General features: G+C 50.5%; 1 protein-coding gene across 1 annotated transcript in view; it reads left to right on the forward strand.

Moving 5' to 3' along the window:
* Positions 1 to 7,081: 7,081 nt before the first annotated feature.
* LOC126569099 (headcase protein) overlaps positions 7,082 to 24,616 on the forward strand; it is a 107,671-nt gene continuing 90,136 nt past the window's right edge. The window contains exon 1 of the mRNA XM_050225928.1: positions 7,082 to 8,635. Within this exon, the coding sequence (XP_050081885.1) occupies positions 7,215 to 8,635 (1,421 nt within the window). The 5' untranslated portion in view covers positions 7,082 to 7,214. The remainder of the gene's footprint in view (positions 8,636 to 24,616) is intronic.

Genomic DNA, 24,616 nt, shown 5'->3' on the forward strand with positions numbered 1-24,616 from the left:
AGTGCCTCGGTTATGTAATTTGCTCGTATTGATTAATGCTCTCCCGGACTGCGCGCTTCCCTTGTGCGCTTTATGAGCTCTCACGCAGAGACTTGCCCCCTAGCCTGGCCTTATGTACGCGTGTGTTGTGTGTGCCTGTTGTTGTGCGTATTTCCGGGACGCCATTTGTTGGATAAATAAATGAATTTCTGTTTCCTCACCGACACCAGCCAGAGCCTCTAGCCAGAGTTTCCCGATCGGCCGAGGACACTATCCAGGACACCACCATCCACGAGGCCGCCAGGAGAGTGAATGAGTAAGTTGTATCTTCCTGTATGGAACCGAAGGGACACCAAACATAACGACGGTGCTCCAGAGCGACGCACCGCCACACGCTCGGCCAAACCACGGACCAAACGGTGGTAGTGAAAACTTTTCCTTTCGACTGTGCGACGGGAAGCGAAAGCCTGGCCTCGATATGGCCGGGATGGGTCCTGGCTACGCCCCAAACAACATCCATACCAATACACACGCAGAGACCCTTCCTGGCAGCACATACCAGTTCCTGTGCATCCTGGTCTGTGAGGGGGGTGGGGAACTGAAAGCATAAATAGATTATGGGGCTAAAATAGCGCCGTTTCCTCGGCAGCGCGCTACCAAACACGATTCCTTGACATTGGCTCCCGGAACGACACCGCAGACGGAGACGAAAAACGGAAACTACGCCGTAGCTCCAGCCGCCGACCGAACAGGAACTGGTGAACCGGTTCTCTGCTCGGTCAAAAAATGTAGGACTGCCCCTGGGGGGACAGTACCGTATCCCGTGCCATCGGTCCTGATTCAGATTCCCGTTCGTGTGTGTGGTTTTTTTTCTCGATGCTTCTCGAATTCCCGTCACCGATTGTCACTGTTCCTTTTCTATGGCCGCTGGCTCGCTGGTTTATCCTTCTCACTTTTGCAAAAGCTGGCAGCCGCCCGGGGATCTAGTTTTTTGTTGCTGTTATCGTGTTCGACGAACATGTGGAGCTTCGGAATCGATTTCCACAGGAGCAGAACTTCCTGATGGAGTGCTAGTTTGACCATTAGATGTCCGATTTGGGAATGTATTCGATCGGCCATTGAAAAGCGGAAGCAGATAGGGGAGCGTTTTTCTCGCAGCGATTGATGGTTTTGTGTTGCCGTTCCAGTCTGATTGCAGAATTTTTATGCGGAATTGATTGCCTTTCGTAGCGTTATTCAAACAAAGACGCCAAATTATTGAACAAAATATTCAATCTTGATAGCAATGCCGCTTTTCAGAAAGCAACAGAACATCAATCACACTAGCTACTCTTATCAGAAGAATTTCTCTTTGTTTAATCAGTTGACTTTATACTCAAAAATTCTTTACTAAACAAAATGCAATGCAACTCAAACGAGCCTGTGTGGAAGCAAGCACATAACAACTTTGCTGAAGTTGCATAACTCGTTTATCACGTAGTTCCAAGCCCGAAAGTTCTCCCTCACTCCCGGCCATTCGATGGGGGAAGTGTCCATTAGATGCAAGCCGTTCTGGCAGCCATTTCCACGCGGGTAAACGCATTCGCATTCGGTTCCCTCCTGTGTCGCATGATCCTGACCCATGAACGTGAAATCCGGAAAATCCGCGAAGCCTTGCCGGAATGTCCCGTACGCGGGACACGACGACACACGCAGTTGTTGGTTTCGCTTTCCGTTGGCCTCATCGGGAACATCGGGAATGCATCGGCAGCCGAACCGCCCCATCAGTGGGGATTCGCCGGCCGGCCAGCTTGAAGTGAGAGTGAAAATACGCTCGTCCCCTCAGTACGCCTTCACTTGCCATTCCTCCGCCCAACCGAGACCAACCGAGGGACGAACGTTAGGCGCCGAATGGAGCCATTGAACAGCCAGCAAGTGTCAGCGGCTTCCGAAGGTATCCCTTCTCCGGTTTTAACGAGTTTGGGGCGCGTTTGCGCAGTGGCCACGGCCAGGATGACGACGACGACGACGACGATGACGGGGGCCACAAGTCATTGTGCAGGTTCGGTAGTCCAGGCCTTCCCTCTCCGGGGCCCGGAAGTCCCATCCTCCCGACCACGGGTACATAAAGCACCGACGCGACCATTGCCGGCAGTGACGAGACGTGCATTTCTGGATGCATCTGGCAAATGGAACGAACTGGTGGTACTGCGTGGGAGTTTTCCTCATTCTCTTCCCTCCTTTCCGGCCATTCCTATGTGGCCGATGACGGCCAGACACGATGACGATGACGCTGGTATGTCTAGCTTCCCGATCGTTAGGACACTGCACCCTCACCCCGTCACTCACGGTGTGGCCATTGTCCTGTGTTTGCCCCTGTGGTGCAGCACCTGGAGCTCAGGCAGGTCCCGGGAATTACATACTCCGGGTTACCTCAGCCTGGACCACCCTGGAGCCGGCCGGTCTGGCTCGCGAGTGTTTGTAACTGAAAGTGAAATTGCATTACAATGTAGTGGTGGTTGCAGCGCCTGTTACGATGGCCGCTGGTAATTGCAATGTCTGTGCACTATTACAACGCCATGCAAACGCCATGCACTGTAATGTACTGCAGATGATTGCAGCCCCGGCATGGAAGCATGCGAACTTCGATGCTTCGGAAACTGGGTCTCTGCGCGCTTCTATCTTGGTGGCCGGAAAGGGGGCCAGCCGGGTTGGGTAAGGGCATAATTCAAGCTCATGGTCATGGGCACATCAGTTATCCCCGTGGCCGTCATCGTGTACCCTACCGGCGGGTTACAGCAGCACTGCAGGCGCTAGCAAAGAACCGTTCTCGATTCAGGTGTGGCTCCTATCTAGCCTGTCTAGCGCTCTAACGAACGATCGATAATTTACAATCTATGTGTTTTCCAGGACGAGATCGCTACAGTGGCCAGTGGCCGGGTGGGGGGTGTTACATTCCAGGATTTCTTCAAATGTCTGCAAAAGACTGTAACAGCCGAATGGGTGCATAAAGTGCATTTTGTTTAAAATTTAAACCGCAGCACCACTACTGCTGCTGCCGGACAATTGACAACTCACATCGGTGGATAGCGTTGCAATCGTTGCGTTCGGTCGTACAGGTAACGTGACATTGACTGAGTTTTCACTGCAGGGCCGGTTTGGGGGAGGGCGGGTGTGACAAGACGATTATAATTATATGGCACAGTGTGTCGGTTGGTTGGTTGGTTGGTGCAGTGTTGCAGAGGTCCTGACGATCCCGGATGCACCGGAGTGAGCCATGGGAAATTCTGAACGTCATTTCGTCCTCAACGTTTTTTTTTTTGCGTGTGCAGCACCAGACTCTCTGACTCATTTTCAATTCCTGAATGGCGCCTGGTAGGGTGAAAGAACAAATTTACACAGGTCAATAGGAGATTTACTGACGTGTTAGTTTGTGGATTTTATGTCGAAAGTGATACGAAACAGACAGAATGGCTTCAATCAGGCTTTCCTACCACAACTACGAAAGTTACAGTTAGTGATGTGGCATAATTTTCATATATTTAGATTTTTATTTACTATACTAATGTCTTCTACCAAACGGAAACTGCAACTTTATGCCAGATCGTGGTCTTCATTTCCATTTGGTTTTCCAATCCATTTCCCGCCTTCATCAGCTAACGCTCAACACTCGGTATAATTTGGTCTTATTTTTAGTGAGCATTTTTTTTAATAAAAGATCGTAAACATTGGTAGGAAAAAAGTGCCTTAAATAGGAATACATTAAACAAACATAATGCTGTAACTCTCAGTTCATGTTTCCTGATATTCTAATGCCTTTCCCCTATCTAACAATCAAGTGCAATCAGTTCCGACAGTTACGCAGGCGGGAAAACCGCCGAAGCTCAAGCTACGTAGAATTTTCCTAACTTTTACCAAAACCATCGGCATTTCCATTGCCTGCAACGAATTGAACTTCAGCAACGAATTTGCTGATGGAATGAATGTATGGTTTGTGCGGTTTTGTGTTCGCAGTTTTTGCGCTCCCAAAGCTCGGTCCTTTTTTTCCCCGCAGTTCCATTGCTGCTGCGGTCGGAAAAGGCTGGCGGGTTCAATTTGGCATTTAAAAAGGTCCGAAATGGCAGCCATTTTTACTTGTCGCCACACAAATTGGTGCCCCAATCAAATTGCAGTGCCAGCCGGTTCGGTTCGTTTGGGGTTTCCTCGTCGACGACGCTCGTTTGGGAAAACGGAATCGGATGGCTCGGGTTTCTGTGGGTGGGACAAGAGCCGCATGCATTTGGAGTGAAGTGAAACACTATTAGCGTGAAAAAGGAAGCCGATGTTCTAATAATTTGCAGCAGTTGCGGAGGAAAAAGTGAATATAAAATCTTCGCCGTTGCAGAACTGCGAGGGTGAAAGGGGGGTGGGAAATTAAATTTTCTTCAACAACCATTTGAAGTGACTCATATAAAGGTGGGAAATAGCTCGGTCTGCGTACAAATACGGGGACGAAGACGACAGAACCGTTGTCCTGGATAGTCGTTCTTTTTGGTCTTGAGAAACTCCACAAAATGCTTTTTTAACAAGCCACTTCTTAAACGAAGCGAAGTGTTTCTTGGTGCTCTATATAGAATGGATGCAATTAATGGTTTTATACAACAACACCCAAATGTATGATAACACAGTAACACATAATTGGAGTTGTAAACAATCTAGTTTATTCCCATAAAGTTATCTCATTCTTCACCTTCACTGAATTACCCAATTAAGTGGCGCTGGTGCATTGCTAGGTCAATAAAAGATCAAGAAAATTGGACAAGATCCATACCGCGCCCCTAGAATATTCGCTAAATCGTAAAATCCACAAGAAAGAGTAAACAATTATGCAATGTCTACGTGATGCAAAAGGTAGTGAAGTAGCGATTGTTTTAAATCCATAGCTGATTCTGTTTCTTTTATTTCTCAATTAACTCTTGTTATTTATTTAACTATCAAGCAGATGAAATTTAAGGTAAACAACTTATAATTGCAAATAACTTGTCGCGTTTTAGGGAAATAGTTTCAAATAATAAGAATAAGAATGAGACGCGTTTCGCGGTAGGGACTCCGGAAGAGGGGTGGCGGTTTGCCGGCTGCCGTCGCTGCGGTGGTAGTTGTAAATAGCCGACACGAACGATCGGGTTGCCGCTTCACACGAAGCGATTCGCGGAACGTTCGTGGCGCATGCGCCCCGACACACGCCGAACACGCACACCGGCAGCATACTCGCTCACTTTTGTTATGCGGCTCTCGACTCAACTCGGCCGAGTCGGCCCGCGCATAAATTCGTGGAATTTCGGAGCGAGCGGATCGTGCAGCAGTCCGAGCGTCGTCGTGCGTCGTCGAAAGCGAGTTTTCGCGGGTGTGTTTTGTGTCCGGTGTGTTTTTCTCGGTGCGTTTTCACTCTCTGGCCAAATTCTGCCCTCGTTTTGTTTCTCTTGTGGATGTTGGCAAGACAAGCGGAAGAACACCGAAACGCCCGGTTCCGGTAGGCCCTCGTCCCTTCGCGTGTGGTAATGCGGTGTTGTGAGCGATTTGAATGGAGTGGCACTGTACGATCGGCGGTTTCTCGAGAAGCGGCAGAAGAAGTCGTCAGCAGTGGAGTCCGGAGGCCAAGTCCTACGAAAAAGTAAACGCACCGTGATGAAGATGATGTAGGTCGATTGCCAGCGGAAGTTGCCAACCCTTTCTACCTCACCAACAACAGCAGTAGTAGCCAGTCGGTCGAAGTTGGCCAAAAGTTCTAAAATATTTTGCCAGGACACACAACCGACAGACCAACCATACCATAGCAACGCTTGCTCTCCTTGTGCAACCGTTTTTCTCCGGCATCGCAGCAGCAGTAGCAGCACGTTTGCCCCAGAGTTCAGCTCGGTACGACGACACTGTTTCCCGCGCGATTGAACTTTCGCGTATCTCGGGTTTTTCGGAAAAGCCACGGGCGGCAGAGACACAGGCGGACGGGCGGACACACACAGTGAGTGACAAGAAAATCGCGCGCGCTCGCATCTTTCGCCCCCGGTGACCGTCAGGGGAAGTTGGCAAACAGCAGGAAAATCGATGGCACGAGCAGCAACCGTGTCAAGAGCCGGCACCACCGGAGAGAGTTTCTTCGCGTGAATGTCCGGAGATAAGTTTTCCCTTCGAGGAGCGCCCAGCACCAGCGTTGTGTGCGTTGTGTGTTGTGATACCAGCACCGGGAGGAAAACAGTCGCAAATCGGCAGATGAACACGCTCACCAGAGGCGCCCCGTGCCGGTAGAAATTCCAGAGCAAAAGAATCTGCGGTCGTCGGTCGTGCCGCTGGCAAGGCCCTTGGCAACAGGACAACGGTGCCGGAGCTGTGTTTTCGTTCTAGCACTTCCGCAGAAGCGGTCTGCGCTGCCGTGGTCGGTGTCTTATTGAAAAAGGAAACAAAAAGAGGTCCCGGTCTCCGGCGTAGTGCGTCTTATGTTGCGTTGTGTGTGCGTGCGGGTGTGTTCGAATTCCTGGAATCGATAGAAGCGCGAGAAGGTTAGCCAGAACAATAGCCCCGAAATCGTGGTGAACGTTTGTGTTTTTTTTTTTCGGGCGCCTTTTGGGACACGCTCTCGACGACGTGCCGTGCTCTGTGCCGTTCTTTGTTTCGTGTAATCGGGTGATTTACGACGATCGAGCCGACGAGCTATGAGCGGGAATTGGTGAAGACTTTTCGAGCGAACGCAATTCTCGTTATCATCATCATCATCATCACCATCATCGGGACAAGTTGCAACCGGTGAGTAACCCGTGCACAGGGCGTGTGGAAAAGGCGACTTTTCGCGCGCTTGCCACTTTACAGCGACCGCCAGAATACTGGAGAAGAGAAAAGGGTTAGTTTTGTTAACTTGATAATCGGTATTATCGTCGCGCGGTGTGTGCATTGTTTTGTGTTGTTGGTTGTGCCTGTGAGCGAGCGAATTAAGAAACAATCGTTTACCCAGGTTGCTGGGCGCGGAACTCTGCTTTCAGTGGCAGGAAGTTGCACCGGTTGCGTTAGCGAATCGAAGTGACTAAAGCGCGGATCGAAGTAAGCGAAAGTGTGTGCATCCGCGTGTCTTGCCGAGCAACGAAGTGAAGAGCTTGCCAACAATTATTTGGCAGCGCACGGCCAAGAGAACGAACAATTTCCCGTGACCGCAGCATCCGTAGGAGAATTTATTACGACGAAAACAACAAACCACCTCCAACTGTTTGTAGAGAGAGTATCCTTCCCCGATGGCACCAAGACGTGGAGCCGTGGCTACGGCCTCCTCGGTCACCACTGCCAACACCAACGGTAGCAACTCGACGCTGCAGCAACAGCAGCAGCAGCATCAGATCCAGCAGCAAATTCTGCAATCCCAGACGAGTCTGTCAAGCTTGGGCGGGCTGGATCTTTTCGGTGGTCTCGATTCGGACCACGGCTTCGAATCGTCGCACTCGGCAGACGGATCGGGCTCGGAGGGCTCCAACATGGGCCGCTGCTGCATTCCGGCCGGCGAGTGTTTGAAGCCGCTCGGTGATTACGGTTCGATGATCAATCTGGAGGATCTGCGTGATTGCGTGCGGGTTCTGTGCAGCAACGATAGCTGCACCGCCGGCCAGTACATGCACCGCGAGTGCTTCGAGCAGTGGGAGGAAGGCATCCTGGGCTACCTGAAATCGATCGGACGTGCCCGCTCCTGGTCGGAAAAGCAGCGGCAGCAGAATCTGTGGACGAAGAAGGGTTACGATCTGGTGTACAAGATGTGCGGCTGCAAGTGCGGCCGAGGCCATCTGAAGAAGGATCTCGATTGGATCGTACCGACGACGGCCAGCCTGTTCGGTCGGGCCCTGATCGGCACCGGGGGTGGCAACAATGGTGGTGGTGGCGGTGGCGGTGGTATCATTGGTGATACCGAGGAGTTGCTGAAGAAGAAAAAGAAACGTAACCGCCAGAACCAGAAGCAATCGCAGCAGCAACAACAACAGCAACATCAGCAAGCGCCGCAACCGTTGTTGGCCATCTCGACGAGCGGAAACCACAGCATGACGAGCAGTGCCAATAGTAGCGCCACCAACAGTCCCAACGGTGGCGGAAATCAGCTGCTGTCACTGCAGCATCACCACGGCAGCAGCAGCCTCTTCCACCATCATCAGCATCATCATCATCAGCAACCGTCGGCGGCCGCTACCTCGAATGCGCTGTCCGTGCTGAGCACGCTGAAGCTGTCGGACCATTTCGCCAACTCGCTGATACTGAATGGCACCGGTGGAGGTGGTGGCAACTCTGTCTCGGGTCTAGGCGCAGGAGGGAACCATTTCGGTCAGCATCATAATCAGCAGCAGCAGCAGCAGCAGATTACGGCTTCGGCGGCTGCCGTGGCGGCTGCGACCGCGGCTAGAATGCGCGCCAACAGCCTATCGTCGATTAGCAATGGGTCGAGTACACCACCGGCATCCGGCACCTCGTCCGTGCTGTCGGGTAGCGGTGTTGGATCGGATCAGTCCATCTCACCCGTCCACCATCATCACAACCACCATCACCTTCATCATCATCAGCAGCACCACAGCCAGCATCAGCAGCAGCAGCAGCTGCAGCCGCCCAGTCCGGCCAGCATCGCCAAGCTACCCCTGACACCGAAATCGAAAGTGGAACTCTACTCCGAGCGTGTACGGTAAGTGTTCTTTCCTGTATGGGATACGATTCTGTTCTAATGAGATAAGGTGTGTAGAGGGGAAGGGATTCTCCCTCCCGGCGATGATACCTCCGTGAATCCAATTATGGAATCGACCGATTGCTGGGGGACCAATCGATGACGATACCGGCTGGTCGTGTTTTCTTCACAAGAAAATCATATCGATCCTTTAGATGCCGTGATGTTGGCAAGTGCCGAAACGGATGAAGGTTGTGGCCAACCGGATCGAACCGCAGAAATGTAAATCCCTGTGGCAAATCTCTTGGATCAAAACTCTTTCGCGTTGCTTTCGTGGCTCGCGCGTTTCAAGGTATTTTGTTGAAGGGGAACGAAAGGTGGAAGGTTAACCGCACCTTCGTCCTTGAACTTGCGACTGTTTGGGGCGGATTAGTGGCGCATTCGTCGTGGATTTTCCAATTTTCCGGTGAAAAAGGAGGGAGATCATTGGTGTAACCTGTGCCCAGGCGCCACAGCAGAATGTTTTCTTTCTGAAACGGCGACGACAAGACAGCTGATGCTGAGGCGAGGAGCTGTTGAGTTTTCGCTTTTCGCCTCAAATCGCAGCTTGATATCCCCCCCTCAAGAAGAGGAGTAACTCACCGATGTTTTTGGGGGACGACGACGACGACGAGTGTTCATCCATTCCCCAACCAAAGGCCCAACTCCTCGCGGTTGCTCGCGCTCTTCGCCTGTCGTGTCCTTTTTCGAGAGCAACGGGTGGCCAGCTGATGCTTTTTGCCTCTCCTTTTTCCGTGCAAGGATGTAACATGGGGTGGGATTCTGTGTGGCCTCGCTCTCAATCTCAAAGCGGCTGCCCCGCATAAAAAAATCGTGTCAGCTTGATAAGAGAGAAGAGACAGAGTTAGGCAGGTCAAGGAGAAGCGGAAAGAAAGAAGGACGACGCACCAGAAAAGGCCTTGTCGGAGGAGGCTTTTCTCAGCAGCGAGCGAGGCAGAGCGTCGTAAAAGAGAAGCAACGTTAAACACTCCACACCACCACCCCGTCGGTGGTTTTCCTTCCGACACCAAACTCCAGTCGGCCTTTTTCTCGGTTGAGGGGGTGCGTGTCGTGCGTTTAGGTCATCGCCGCCGTCTCGTGATTTTCGGGGGGCGATTTCATTGTTATTGCGCTCTCGTCTCCCCTTAGACGGAGAAAGAGAAAGAATTTTCCTTTCTTTACGTGGCGTGGATGATATGGTGACCTTGGAAAACTCAGTGGCGCCTTCTACGGGTGGGAGGGTGGAGGTCGGTCCGCGCGTAGGCTCGAGGGTAGCGGTCTGTCTGATTTGATTTTTCCGAAGTTTGTGGGCCTGTTGCTGTCGCCGTTTTTGGTGGGCGAGGAGGCGAAAAATAGGCTGGCATAACGGTCGCTGTAGAGGCAGGCCGGTCAGCAGCAGTAGCAGTATCCTCGGATGATGCCACCGTGGGACCGAGTTTTCCCCAGAGCAAATTTTCCTGCAACACTCTTCACTCCGATCTGGTATGGTGGCCAAGAGTGGTAGTGAGAGGAGATAGATAAAATTTTATCTCTTTAGCAAATCGCGCCTCAGTTGCGTTTGGCGTTGATGCCAACGAGAATGAAACAAAGCGCCACATTTTTGGGGGGTTGGTTCCGTTTTGCAAATAAAACCCATTTCCATATCCGTGGGCTCTTTTTCGCGCGTTTTGTGAAATCCTTGGTGTTAAAGGACTACAGGCAGCACTAGGTCTTTGAGTGAAAGCCTTAAAGATAAGCGAACAGAATAGACTCCTTTTGCGGATCGATATCGCGGATCGAGTCCAGGCTGTTTAATTTCGGTGGAAGCTGTGGCGTACTTTGAGTTACGAAAGTGTCTTTATTTTGGGCCAAGATAATTTGTAACGCTATCTGTCCTCGAGGTACTCTGTAGGGGGCAATAGACGCACAATGCTCGCAATGGACACTAACCCCAAAGGCGCGCACTACACGATTGCCTTAGGGCTCGAGGGATTAAGGAGGAAGCAGCATAATCATCATCATGCTCTTTTTAAAGGTACGAGAGAGAGGAAGGTCGCGCAAGGTTTGATCGCGGATGGTTCCAGTGATTGGGTAAATCATTCGCGAGCCACACAAATCCAATCGCGGATTTTTCACGAGCAAAACCGAGGATGGAGTTGCGGTGGAGACGTGGTTGGTTGGGAGTTGGTGTTTGGTGTTATGATTTTTTGGGGCTGCCCTGGAGGGCCCACCCTCTGATTGAAGTCTTGTCAAACGCAGGGGAAGTGGTCGCCCCGCTCGCTGGGGGATATTGGCGCCCGGAGGTCCAATCGAAGATATAAGACCAACACCATCCACTGCCCTTGTCACAGAATTCTTCCTTTTTCTCTCACGCTCTCTCTCTTTCTCTCTCTTCGTTGATTGAAGGCAAAGGATATCGAAAAACAAACACATAAAGTGTGCTGCTGCTCCATCTGCTTCTTAAGCGTTGGCGTTGTTTTTCTGCGCCTTTTCTTTCGTTTTTCGTGGGACAATTTTTCTCCGTTGGTTTGCTTGCGTTTTGTCTGCTTTCTATTGATTGTGGTGCGGGTTTTTGGCGACATTTTCCTGTGCTGCTCTTGGGTAGAATAAGAGAAATGGTTGGATCCTTTCCGACTCGTTCTAGTGCTGCTGAATCCTTTCTTCCTACAATCTGGTTTGGTTTTCTTATGTTTAAGCCAGAAGCTGCTGCATCAAACTTGAGCATTAACTGCTTATTACTCTAGAAACAGTTGTATTTAATTTTAAGAAACACTTCTTTAAACTTTCCACCTTTCGGACAATGCGGCGGCCAAGTTATCTAATCTCTGCAGCACCCACCAACAAATTGCAGACTGTGATTTTGGTTGGCACCTTCGAGTTGTGCATATTCTGCCCTTTTGCTACGAATAAAGCATAGTGCGTAGCATATTAATCATGCGATGAGGAAACGCGCGCTTCATTACAATTCTTGCTGCGTTGTTGCATTGCATAACGACACATTCACAACAGAGTCTGGCCACCATCATCCTGACCACCAACACCAGGAAAGAGCGTCGAAACAAACATCTCAACATAATGCGAAGATGAGGAGAGAAGCTGGCAACGATATCGAATGGACAAAGCTGAACGCTGCTCCCGCCAGACAAGCGTCCAAATCTTTTCAACTCCCACAATCGAGTGGAGGAGAGACTTCATCTATCACAACAGCAGAGCATAGGAAAGGGGAAGGGGGGCGAGGAGGACCCGGTATCGCCGCTTCTATGGTAATGACCTAGAAAATGGGAAACCGGTTTCGTTCCTTCAGTGGCGTCCAAACGCCGCGCGTGCGACACGAATCCGCGCGCGAGAGACTCGCATATTACTCTGACGATGACGATGATGATGACGCTCCTGCTGGTTCTCTATATAAGCACAGCTGATGATGATAGTGAAGGCAGTTTGTGTTGTGTTCCGCGTTCACTTTCATTCAGCGTTTAGTTCGAAATGCGTGCTTTTAGATACGCTATATGGATTTGTATGTTCTAGGGTGATGCTTTTTGAAGTCAATCAGAACGCTTTTGATCGAGCAGCACACTCACAAACACGCCTCTCGTTTTGGTGAACCAGAGAGAGAGAGCGCGCACAGAAGGTGGTGTAGTCGAGGAAGTACATAAAAACGCGGAAACAACGACAATTATGACACACAACAGAAGGCAGCGCGCAAGCAATGGGGGGACCCCACGGGGTAGCACGCACGACGCCACCACCACCAGGGTTGGAGTTGGAGCACACCAAGAGGCGAGGACACAATGGGTAGAGGATGAAGGGGTTGACCATTGAGGGGCCACCTCACCTTCAACCATATGATGTGTTAACCTTGAATTTTAAGTTTTGTCAAAAGAATAGGCATTTCGTTTGATACCTCTCCGGGCCTCACACAATACACCACACTCCACGGGACGTGCGATAGCGCGCTCGCGAATGGTAAAGTAGTAGCAGCAGCAGCACCAGCAACGGTGGATGGAGTGTAACACCCTCTTCCACCACTTCGTCACCGTTCGTACGACTTGTCGCGAGTTAAATATATCAACCTGTGGCTAGTGGTGGCGGTGGAGGCATTTTGGGGGTCGTCATGTGCAAATGCGCGCAGTCAGTACTCTCCTCCGGACCGCAAGACCTCCTCCTGGTGCTGTGATGACACATCGGAGCGCGCGCTCAATGGCTGGCTTTGAGGGTCCCGGGCCGGTCGGGCGGGCAGGCGGGTATGTTAATGAGTTGGTTGGTTGGTTGGTGCCCAAATTTTAATGCAATTTTGTTTCACAAAGAAGTCACCTCGCCATGGAGAGAAGGAGGGTTGTGGGTCAGGGGGTGTACCAGTGGTCTACTACGCACGCACGCACGCACGCACGCCTCGCGCAGGTGTTACCTCTGACTGTCGAGGAAAAGAGGAGGGTAAGGGGCTTTGTGGAGTAGCAGAGCAGAGCGCGTTCAACTGACCAACCGACCGACCGACCGTCGGACCGAACCAACCATGTCACCCCCACCACCCAGCGTCTCGTTGACGGAAATTATGCTAAGCGGCGGCGGGGGATAGCCTTGAAGATTTGGAGCACCGTTTCCGCGGTGCGCTCGAGCACACGGCGGGTTACATCGAAAAATTTGGTTCGAAATGTGACCGACGGGCGAGCGATTAAAAACAGGCACCCGCCCCCTCTGTCCACCGCTAGACGTGTGTGGTGGTGGGTCCCAACTACTACGGGAAGACGTGTCATCGTCATCGTCGATGGGTAGGAACCGGTTAGAGTTATGGGTCCGCTTGATATGGAATTAATTGCCATTTCAAAGGATTTCCAGTTTAGCTTTCCATCACAGAGGAGCACCACTAGCGCAATCCTAAATCGTCGCCACACACCAGAATTGGGGGATGATTCGTGGGGTTTTCGGCTCCACGCACTCCGGTTTTAAGTCACATCTAGTAGAACCAACTTTTATTTCAAAAACCTCCTAATGCACTAATCGCTGACCACGGAATTGTGTTGAATTGTATTTGTGAGCAACACTTCCTTCTCCGTTCGGTGCGGTTGATAGGATGATAAATTGAATGAGTTGTTGCGCCATTCGCGCGTCCGTTAATTTGAATCGTTGATATCGCTGTTGATTTATTGGATTTTTTTTAAGCAAATTGCCGTAAAACGCGTATCGTTCGTCATGATACGTCAGGCAGAACAAAGCGACATACAATTTCCGGTGGAGCCAGCACACCAACTACTAACTCCTTCCATTAGAAGCAGCTGCAAATAGAGGTCGTTTGTGGTTGTTGCTGCGGGTTCATTTTCATTTTTTTGTGTTGATTACGTTATGTGGCCGAAGACACATATCCTTGCGCACCTTTTTTCTGACACAGTGTCTCCTTCATTCGCTCTCTCTTTCATTTTGTTATGAAACGATTTGTAGCGGTTAGCGGATGCGTTTTCGTGTGTTATCTAAATTGCTTTCGAAAGGCTACACGTCGGGAGCGGACCAACCGGAAAGCGTTATTTTGATGGTCAATTAGTGAAGAAGGAAACCACCATCGGCCCTCTAATGAGAGAGTCTCGTTCGGTGTGGCCCTCATGATGCGCGCTCACGGTGTGTGCATCCGGCAATGACGAACGACCGAACGCGCCCGTTTGTGCGCCACGAAAAGGGTTACACCTCGATGCACATTCTTCCGGTGCACGTGCTCGTGCTCTTCATCGTTTTTGGGGAAGGTGTTTCCAAAAATCGTGCACCACCATGTCTTTCTTATCACACTATCTTTCTTTAATGTTCATGTTTGAGCTTCCATTTAATTTTTCGTATTGTTTTCAAATTTTCTCTGTCATATTTTCGCGTTTGTCGGAAACCGGTTCCTCTTGTCCTCCTAAAACACGCACATTAGGGAGACCAGGCAGGGTTGAGTCATCATCACCCTATTTTGGTAGGGGCACCTATCATCATTGCCGGTGACCCAGTTTTGCAATTGAGACGCTTCAGAGAAAACGCCGAAAAAGGATATCCGCCAAGAGTATGCTCTCGTGCTCTCTTCCAGATAAAACGGCACCCAGCTGCGTTTTCAAAGGTGATGCGTTTTTGTTGTTGGCTCTATTTGGTCACAGAACAGAGGGAAACCCATACCGCGCGACGAAGACCTTTATCATGTTGAAGGTGAAGAAAAAAAATTGAAAAAAGAATCCGAAAGATTTAAGACGGATTAATATCTTTATCTGAGGCGCGCCGCGTTAAAGGGAACTGTGGGAAGAATATCGGAAAACAATGCGACAGAGGCCGGCAGCAAGAGGAGCTGAGCGCCGTTCGCGCTGCGCATCGGCTTCAGATTCAACCGCGGCGAACCAATAAATCATGATGTATCTCTCCCGTTTATGGGTTTTGATGGTGTGTTCCCCCTGTCTCTCTCTCCTCGATCCTGCTCGACGCTGCCACCGTGTGTGTCTGTTGTTTCTGGCCTCTCGAAACACGATGATGCGCGCACACTCTTGCCTTGCTGTTGTTCCGCGCGCTGCGGGGAGTGCATCATCAGCAGCATCGTCACAAGACAAACCATTGAATGAGTTTTAAACCGGCCGTGTCCGTATCCGTGTAGAAAGAGAGACAGGGAGAGGATGGAATCGCGGCACAGAAAACCGAAAATAAAGGACTTCATGCTGCTTTACCACTGTCCGTGGTGCTTGCAATCCTAAAAAGGCTCACCGACCACCGCGCCTAGATGGAGCATAACGGAAAGGGAGCGGAGAGATCAGTGGAGTGGTGGTGAACAGGGAGAGGGTGAGGTATGCTGTCAACCAATTTCAATCGCTTATTTACTTAGTGTTAATTTTTTTTTCATTCATTTCAATTTGTGAACCGACCAAATCGCGTGCTCCTCCTCCAACTTCACCTCTGCTGCTGCTGCTGCTCCTTGTTTGACTGCGTGATAAAGATAAAAATGAGGATTCCTTTGTGCCCCTGGTGCGCCCTGTGTATTTGACATTTGATCGGTGGCGCGGGGCGTTTGGTCTCCTTCTGATCCGGGAGGGGGAGGGCTTCCGATTGCATAATGGGTCGTCGTCGCGCCCATGAAGACACGCGAGGTTTGCTGATGAAGAAGAAGATGTCAGTAAGGAGCAGGGTTCTGGGTGGGTGGGATGGAATGGGTAAATGATTTATGCAAAATTTCTTCGCCCAGTTATATCCAATCCAGTGAAGAAAAGGATGAGGGAAGGAAGGAAGGACCTGCTGCTCTGCTTGTGCTGGTCCAACTTCCGGCCCAATTGCAGGCTGGCAGACGCAATTGAATTTAGTCATTTTGTAAAACTGTTGCGTCGCTTTCGGTCGCCCTCCCTCTCTCTCCGTTTGTTCTCAGGGCGACGAGGACGTTCTGGACAGTTTCTTCTGTTATTATTATTGTGTTACACTTTTCAAATTATTTTTTTTGTCCTTCGACCAAAGCAAGAAGATGGGAGAGGATGACTGCTTGGTGACTCTGTTGGAAGGTGGACAAGACTGCACGCACACATTCCCTCCTGGAGGAGAACGAGGAGAAAAATTGTACTCATTTGCATATTGATTGAATTTCGGCTTATTTACTTCCATTTTTTTTCGACGCTAATCGATAGCGCACCCGCCATCGAACGGCAAGAACGATGCGGCCCTCTGCCCTGGGAATTATGGTGTGGTGTTCGCAGCACAGGATAATGGGCTTGAGCACAGAGCAACTCGCGGTTTCGCACTACGCGTAACAACACCGGTCAACCGGCAGCTGTGTTGTTCTTTTCTCGGTTGTGTTAAATTTGAGATCGCTAATTTCACGCAATTTTTGAGATGTTTGTGTTGTGAGGAGCGTACAGAGCAACAACTACTGGCCGTACCGTTGCAGCAGGTGGTGGTTCGCTTGACTCTGTTGATGTTTCACTTCTTTTACGTGTTCCGCCGACAGATGCATCTTAAACCGATCTTCAGACCGGGGGAATGACCGAAACATTCGAATGGTGGCCCCGTGGACACATTAAGAAACTGTAATTAATGGTCCGAATGGTTTTCTGAGCCTGCTGGTTTGGCATTCTCTCTCAATCGTTGTCCAAGTGCAAAGTGAAATTGGGCATCGAGGACAACCGTTGTCACACTCTGCTGCTTATGCAGGGAAACGGATGTGCTTTGAAGGACGAACATTGAATAGCACACAGAGAACCGGTAGAGAAGTGAAAGTAACTCAATTTCAAAAATGAAAACACTTCTCGAATATTGCTAGCACAAGAAAGTTACAATTTAATATTAAACTCCCGCAGCAGCGCAAGCCTTTTGCGATCGACAATGGTCGGGCGCTTGACAGTTGAAAGTTCGCCTTTTTGTTTTGTTCTCGAATTGAAGAGAGTTCAAGGTGTCATTTAAAAGTGGCGAAGTTTTTACCGGTGAATATGCAGATTGCAGATAGGTAAAAAGGATGGAGTGGTGCAGCGCTGGCGGCAGGAATACATGCTCTCCTCAGCTGCCTTCTGCAGATTCTCCGTGAGCACTGCATTGTACCCTCCGGGCGGAAACACAATCAAGATGTGTTTGGATTGCTTGCAAACGCACGACGCGTATGCAAGCGGCTACCGAATATAGCATTTTCTCGAGCACCGACGACGATGGTAGGGGGAAGCGCCGGGAGACGTTTGGCGATTTGGTCTGGAAAAAGTTTTGGTTCAAAGTTTTCTCAATTTTCTCGCTAATCAAAGGGGGAAGGGCGCGTGTTCGCGATGACACGTAGCGTGTAATCGGAGGGCAAAGTATGTTTTCAGCATATTGTGTGCATTTGCATTTTGGGAAATTATGTTCCCTCGCCGCCCTCCTCCTTGCCTTTTGTGGCGATTTTGTGCGCAATGGATGCCGAACTGACTGGCGACTTCTTCATGCTCCGTAGCACAGCGTCTGCAACGTGTACCCGTATTGGATGATGGTGGCCACTCTCCTCTATCCCTTTTGCAAAACCTGTTTGGCTGCACTGCTTAAAGGTTAGTTGTTTTCGAATGTACAAAGGATACTACTCTTTATGGGACGAATTCACGCGACGCGACCTCTCGCTCGCATTGCTAGTGGGATGAATCATAAAGCCGCGCGTGTATTGACTTTTTAGAAACGGTTTCGCTTCTATATAGCCCCAGGTATTAATTGCCAACATGAGCGAGCGAGCGAACGTGCGTAGCTTGCAACAATCGTCGCCGCCACCGCTGCTGCTACCTTGCGGTGAAGATTTACAACCTGTTTCCCTTCCCCGTGTGCGAGGGCTTTTCACGGTCTGTGGACCCCAGTCACCGAGTCTCCTTCTTTGCTCTATGACCTAATTTGCGGCGTGAGGCGATCCTGTGTGCCACCACCACCTGTGCTGTTGTGCCTGGTGCTGGGCTGTGCGATTTTGGAAGCTTCTCTTGAATGCGTGGTGGCGTAGAAAGGTGGTTGATATTTATCAACCCTCTCACACCCCAAATGTCCTTGTAATGAATGGAATAAATGCGTCTTATGTTTTCTTTTATGCTGGCCCTTTCCATTCCGACCTTTTTTTTTTTGTTCTACTGCTTCTCTCCGTTGCGTTGTGTCATGGGAATGTGGTTGTGGGCGTTCGATGGGAATTGTTAATCAGAGCGTGTTATCCGGTACTACATCCACCGTGAATCCCCTGCCATGCATGCAATTTGGTGTTGATTTGGTGCTCCTTCACGTCATCTCACCCTCTTTTCCGGGATGGGGAATGATCCAGGTACTCTTGGGGCGCTAACGGGAAAGGAGCAAAATGCAATAAAAATTGCAGCCTGCGATCAGAGTTGAGCGTTAGTCTCTGTGTGTGTTTGGCTGCAAGGAATTTGCATAATTTACGATCGTTAAACCGTCCACCACCAATGGTAGAAGGGAATGGTGAAGGGAGGGTGCAATTTAGCCGGACAAAACACCCCTTTTCCGCTCTTTTTGCGAGATCGCTCCGTGCCCCGCGTTTTTTGGGTGCCTTTTTCCAATTTAAATTAAATATAACACCCCCCAATTACGCGTCCCCCCCCAATCCCCCGTTTCGGTATCAGGGTAAGTGCGTGTATGTGTGGTCTGACATGATCTTGGGCCCAGCGAGGATGAGGATAATACCAGCATGGGGGTAAGAGAGGGAAGTTGTTGGAGTTTTGGATGGATTTATGAATGCTTTCCGGTGGTCGCCGTCGTCGCCGGACTGACCGCGCTACCGTTTTGCCGAACTCTCCTCTACACCTCCGCCCAGATGATAACCGTTCGTTCGGGCGGGGCTACCGTTTGTGTCCGTCCGGATGTCTTTGTTACGATACGCTACGATGGCGGTCCGGAAGCGGACGAAGAAAGTTTTGTGACACCCAACACAACAACAACGGCCGACCCCCATGATCACCCCCTTCTTCGTGTGTCGGTTGGTTAGTTGGTTGATGCTTTGTTCACCAGCTTGATCGTAGCCGCGCTGATAACCACCGAACGGCCGCCTAATGGTGGCTGCTGTAAATTTAAGGATGGCGGCTTTTTGTTTAAAAGGGTTGAGTGGTGGTGCTAGGCGGTGGGTGTCAGTGGCTACAATATATTGCCAACAATTAGGAATACGAAAGGCTTAGACTGTTTCGGCTTCTTTGTGTTTTTTTTTGAGGGTCTGGAGCAAATTGATCTGTCCGGAACCGTTAGATCCGTTTCATTTATGAGTCCAAAATGTTGGTGGTATGATCCGGGAGGAATTATCATATCTTGCGGTGGTGTTTGAGGCTCTTGATCGGGATCAAGATCATGAAAGTAATTACGATTTCGCAGCAGCAATTTAATGCATTTAAAGTTAGATTCCCTATTCTGTTTGTTGCTTTTTCTCAAACAATGTCAATGCCCCTGGCGGTAGATCGCCTATTTATGTGTCTTATGTTGGTCTACAGACGAAATGCAGCTCTATCATGTTTAGCAGCAGCAACAGTTTGATGGCAGAAGCAAACAAACAGATGCAAAATTGCGAATACAAATAAACATTATCAGTCCTGTAGTATGTGGAAAGCAAATTGCGTAGCAAAGAAAGTGACATCACCCTACCTTAGCGCACGATCAACCGCACTGAAGTGTAGATTCTCAGCGAGCACAGTTATCAAGGAGTGCCACAGGGAGGAGAAGATTTAAAGGAACCGTTTTATCTTGTGCACCAGGGGCCTCTTTCCCCTTCGCACACCACAAGCAAACGACCGAAGATGGTCTTACCATTTACCTCCTGTACATTTAAGGCTCCGGCGCCGTGTGTTGTCGCCATATGCTGGTGTGTTGTGTAATCAGCTGCATCGTCGTGGTCCGTGGTTGCTCTTCGCTTGCTCTCCTCGTCCTCGGGATGATCGATGTGTGTTGCATGATGACGGCGCACAACCACAAGAGCACCACATCCGCGCATGTTGTATGTCGATCATCATAGCAAATGTGCGGTGGATATCTCTGCCGGCTGCTGCTCTTCTTATCGCCCTGCAAGAGCATGTTGGTCGCACGCGCGAGCGCGCCCGTTAGACTTGGCGCAAAGGTGAACTCTCCTTTTAAATCCCCGGGTGGCCAGCGGCCGACGAGGCGGCGGCGACCACTTCTTTTGCCACGTTTGTCACCGCGATAAACAGTGTGTATAGAAGTGAGTGACAACTCTATCGGGCAAATATTGACGCTTTCGGACACAACGCGCGGCGCAGAGAGATAGAGTCCGGTTTGTGTGCGATGTTGCGAACCGTGCGTCGTCGGATTGAGGCGCATATTATGTATTAACCACTCCAACAACTCCCCTCTCTATCTTAACGCAGTCAAGACACTAGACATGTGCGACAAAAAGAGGCGCCGCCGACACAATTCATCGCCCAACCGTCGTCGTCGCTAACAGTTTCGATCGTCGCGACATCTTCATTGTTCTCTCCTACCCACCCCAGCGGGGGGGTGCATTAATGTTGAAAAACATAAAACAATAGTTTGCGTCCCTGTGGCAGTCCCTCTCCTCTCTCATCCACGTCTAAATGAAGTTGCGGATGATCAATGTCTCAATTTCGGCGACAAACAACAATCGCCTCCGCGCGTCTCTTCCCAAAAAGCGCTGTTGGAATGTTGGTCTCAGGGAGTGGAGACGACGACGGCGCTGACATGGTTTTCTTCTTATGGTTCCTCCCCTCTTCCCAACGCACGCACGCACGGGCGCACGCACGCACGGGCATGCTGTGGGGTGGTTTGATGTTGCGCATAATAATTCCATTATTCGGCCTCCTCGTGGTCCAGCACCTCAAACCGGGTGGATGATTATCGTGGTGGCCCGAAGGTGTGCGTTGTTCTGATCGGTTAAAGACAGGGGCGCTCCCGATTTGGGGACTGGTACGCAGCCCGGGCGTCCACTAATTGTGCATGTCTCTCTCTCTCTCCCCTTCATCACAATCATCGGAAGGCACAAGACGTGGGGGATGAGTTTCTCCGCACAGCAACGGGCCAAAAATATTGATTAAAGTTCAGGGACAACAACAACAACAGCACGGATACAGAAGGAGAGAATGGCGCGTGGGGCGGTCTGCTTCTCGATAGTCCTCCCCGCTGCTGCTGCTGCTGCTCGATCATCGATTGTTCGTTCATCACACAGCCGATGATCGCGACTGTGTTGTGGCTGCTACTGCTGCTGCTGTTGATGATGATGATGGTGATGGGGAGGTTTGCTTTTTGGTTCTCGGTTCCACTTCCGCAAACGCGCTTTAAAACGATTAGCCACGGAGTGTTCGCGTCCGGAGCAGATTGGGATTATAGCATAGAGTAGGTTGTTTCAATATGGTTCTCTCCCCCCCCGGGCCAGTTACGGGGCGCTTGTTTTTATGCTGCGCGAGCATAACAAATAGAAGAAAACACGACTGTAAGAAACGGAGAGACGGCGCAGAGCGAGGGATACCATAAATCTATGAGGTTGTAGCTGCCAGTTTATGGCCCCAAGGCACAAGCGAGGGGATACAAGAGATCTAGTGCGTTTATGCTTTGATGTGTGATCTATTCCTTTGCCTTGGACACATACGCAGTGTTATTGTATTGAGACTTATACAAGAAAACGGATCCGCACAAGCGAGAAGATCGCAACGGCGAAGGAAGAGTGAGGAGGATGTGCTACAGAGGGGTCGCGGTCACATCTGCTGCTGCTGCTGCTGCTGCTACTGCTAGACTGTTGACTAAGCCATTGATCATAACTGGAGAAGTGTCAACGGGGGGGAACAGGGAGGAATAAAGCACACGAAGAAGAGCTACTTCGTTACCTCCTTGAGGTCCGATTGCGCGGAACATAATAAATCTTCCGCCACCCAGCTCCCCCTTGTACCGTGTGTCTTGGCTCTCGAGGCTATCCTGTTCCGATATGAATAGGTCGCCGGCGGCGTCACAGCGCCTGGCTAAAGGTGATATTCGAGCTCTGTCTCTTTCTCTCACCTCCGTTATCTGTGACTCCGCGAGGGCGCTGGACATCTGCCTATAATTGTGACCTATTACGTGCCTGGAATCGGGTCATGCCATATGTGGTACAACATGTGGAAGATACAAACAACACCGCGAGCTCTGTGTACTGAGGACAAGCTCTACCGATTGACAATCGGTTTAAAGGAGTTCTTTCGTCGTTGTGAGATATGGAGTCACGAGGAAAAGGAGCGCGTTTTGGCCCCCGGAATTGCACAACTTTTTGCCCAAGGTCTCTCGGAAGCGCCTATAGCCCCCGATCCCCTGCATAGGTTAGCACACCAGCCTGTCCGCAGCAGCTGTCCGGAGATGGTGGCCCAGACAAAGAAACAAGTTCCAATCCGATCCCGGGCCAGATGACATCGCGCGCCTCATCTGATTTTCGGACGGTTTGGGATCACATTAACCACGGTCGGGCGCGCTCACTCTTTTCGTTGGTGATAAATATATTTCCCATTAAATCCGATGCGGAGCGACCGGTGGTGGTGGTCCCCCTTGGAGTCTCCCTTTAAAACGCGATCGTGAAACGTTGTTTCAGTTTTATGGCTGAGGCGAGCAAATAAGCGTCGAACGCGGGAGGGAAGAAGAGGATCAAGGATCGTCGAATCTCGCTGTGTTGTGGTTGTCCGAGACCCGCAAATGAGATGATGTCCGTGAGTCCGAACTTCAACAATTTTTTTTGTGGCGCATCACAACGGTATGCCATCGGTTTTTTCTGCTTCATTTTCACATAATCATCGACCCAAAGGAAGAGGGGCTAGTCGCAGGTATTGGAGTAGAGCAACAATACCCAACGAATCCCTCGACGAATCTTTGAACTCAAAGCGGTGGAATGAGAAGCTTCTGCTGGTGGGTTATGATGATGGGGGCCCTCTTCGCCGTTTTGGGGGTGATCCAATAAGAGTGTAACTCGTGCCACTTGACCTTGACTGGCTGGCTGGCGGGTCTATGTGTGTTTCGTCTTAATATGTTCAAGAGTCTGCCTCCTCTTGTGCTGTAGTCGTTTTTTTTTCGGGGAGTTAGAATTACAGTCGTGAGCTTTGGGGCCACTTTGAATCAACAATGGAATGGTTCTCAAGTTTCCTGTGGATACCGAAGGTGTGTTACAGCGTGTTACCCCTCTGTTCACGCTTCGCTATGCCCCCGGTTTATGACGAATCCAAGCGAGAATCGGAATTAATGTTGGATGTTTATAATTATAGCCGCGTCTTGTTTCGCGCAGTTTCGTGTCCGGTAACTGGGAAAAGAAGGGGGAAGGGGTTGATATCTAAAACGGACGTGATCATAGCTAAATCGTCTAACTAGACGACAAATCGCGGCTCCCTCTCCTGGTGTAGGACGACGCCGTGGCTCAATCCCGGCAGCATTTTGGTTTGAAGTCGAGGAGCCGTTTGTTACCAATCTCCTTCTTCTTCCTACCTCCCCATTGTTTGCAGGTTGCCCAGACGATAAAACGACACTTTGTTGCAAGGTGTCTCCCGCTCCTGTAGTCACTTTCTATGTCGTGAAACCATTACCACAAGTGGTAGAGGTAGGGAGGGAGTGTGATCGTGTGCGATCTAGAACGAGAGCTGAACCAAACCTGGAAGCGATTTGAAACTGCCACCGCATTCCAGACACCGCGTCGGGGGTGTCCGATCACCATCAGCTATCGGGATTGCAAAATCGCTCGCTCGCTCGCTCGCTCGCTTGCTGTCACCGCCACGAGAGTGACGACGTCCCTTACGATTGTTTACACAGTTTACAGTTGCTTTTACTACGTCGAACTTGCTACCTACTGCTAATGGCGTAAAAGCTCGCTTGGTATAAGAATGGGAAGCTGGATGGAGATGATGGCGCCTTCTTTGGTGTGGCTTTTGTTGTTTTGCTCGCGATAGTGCAACGAGACGGGGCGGGGGTGCACGTGCTAGACGCTCGCTTTCCGTGGGATACTTGTAGGTGGTGTCACCTGGCGGTTTGCCTCCGGGTGGGGGGAGAGGGAGATAGTAGTAGGAGTAAAAACACAACAATGCGGGAGCCCAGCAGCCAAAGCAGCACCTCTCGGTCTGAATGGAACTCCCGAAGGTATTTTCTACCGCGTAGTTTTGCAACAATGTTGTGTATCTCTCCCTGATGATTGATTATCCGGATTCGTGGAGTATAGACGGCGGGCGGGGTTGTGTCTGCAATAGAAGCGCGCCAGACAGACAGATGCTTGGCCGCCCTTTCGGCCCAGCATTACCCTTCCGCGTACACTGGGATTCTACTTCCCGACCGAGTTTTGTCTCGCGATGGCTGACGCAAGTTCGATCTCCTGGATCCACCTCTCTGTCCAAACCGGATCGAAAACGATACGCCAGCTGTTGTTGTGGGGCACGCGCGATCGATCTGATTCGAGGATGATGACCGTAGTAGCCTCCGTAGGGTGGGTAGGTTTACTGCAAAATGATTAATTGTTTTTCTTACGGTTTCGCGTTATAACTGCTCTCTGGCTGGTACCGCCTGGTATCAGCTAAACCACGGCAGCGGTGCAGCGTGATGAGCTATTTA

The sequence above is a fragment of the Anopheles aquasalis genome, chromosome 2 (genome assembly GCF_943734665.1).
Source record: "Anopheles aquasalis chromosome 2, idAnoAquaMG_Q_19, whole genome shotgun sequence".
NCBI lineage: Eukaryota > Metazoa > Arthropoda > Insecta > Diptera > Culicidae > Anopheles > Anopheles aquasalis.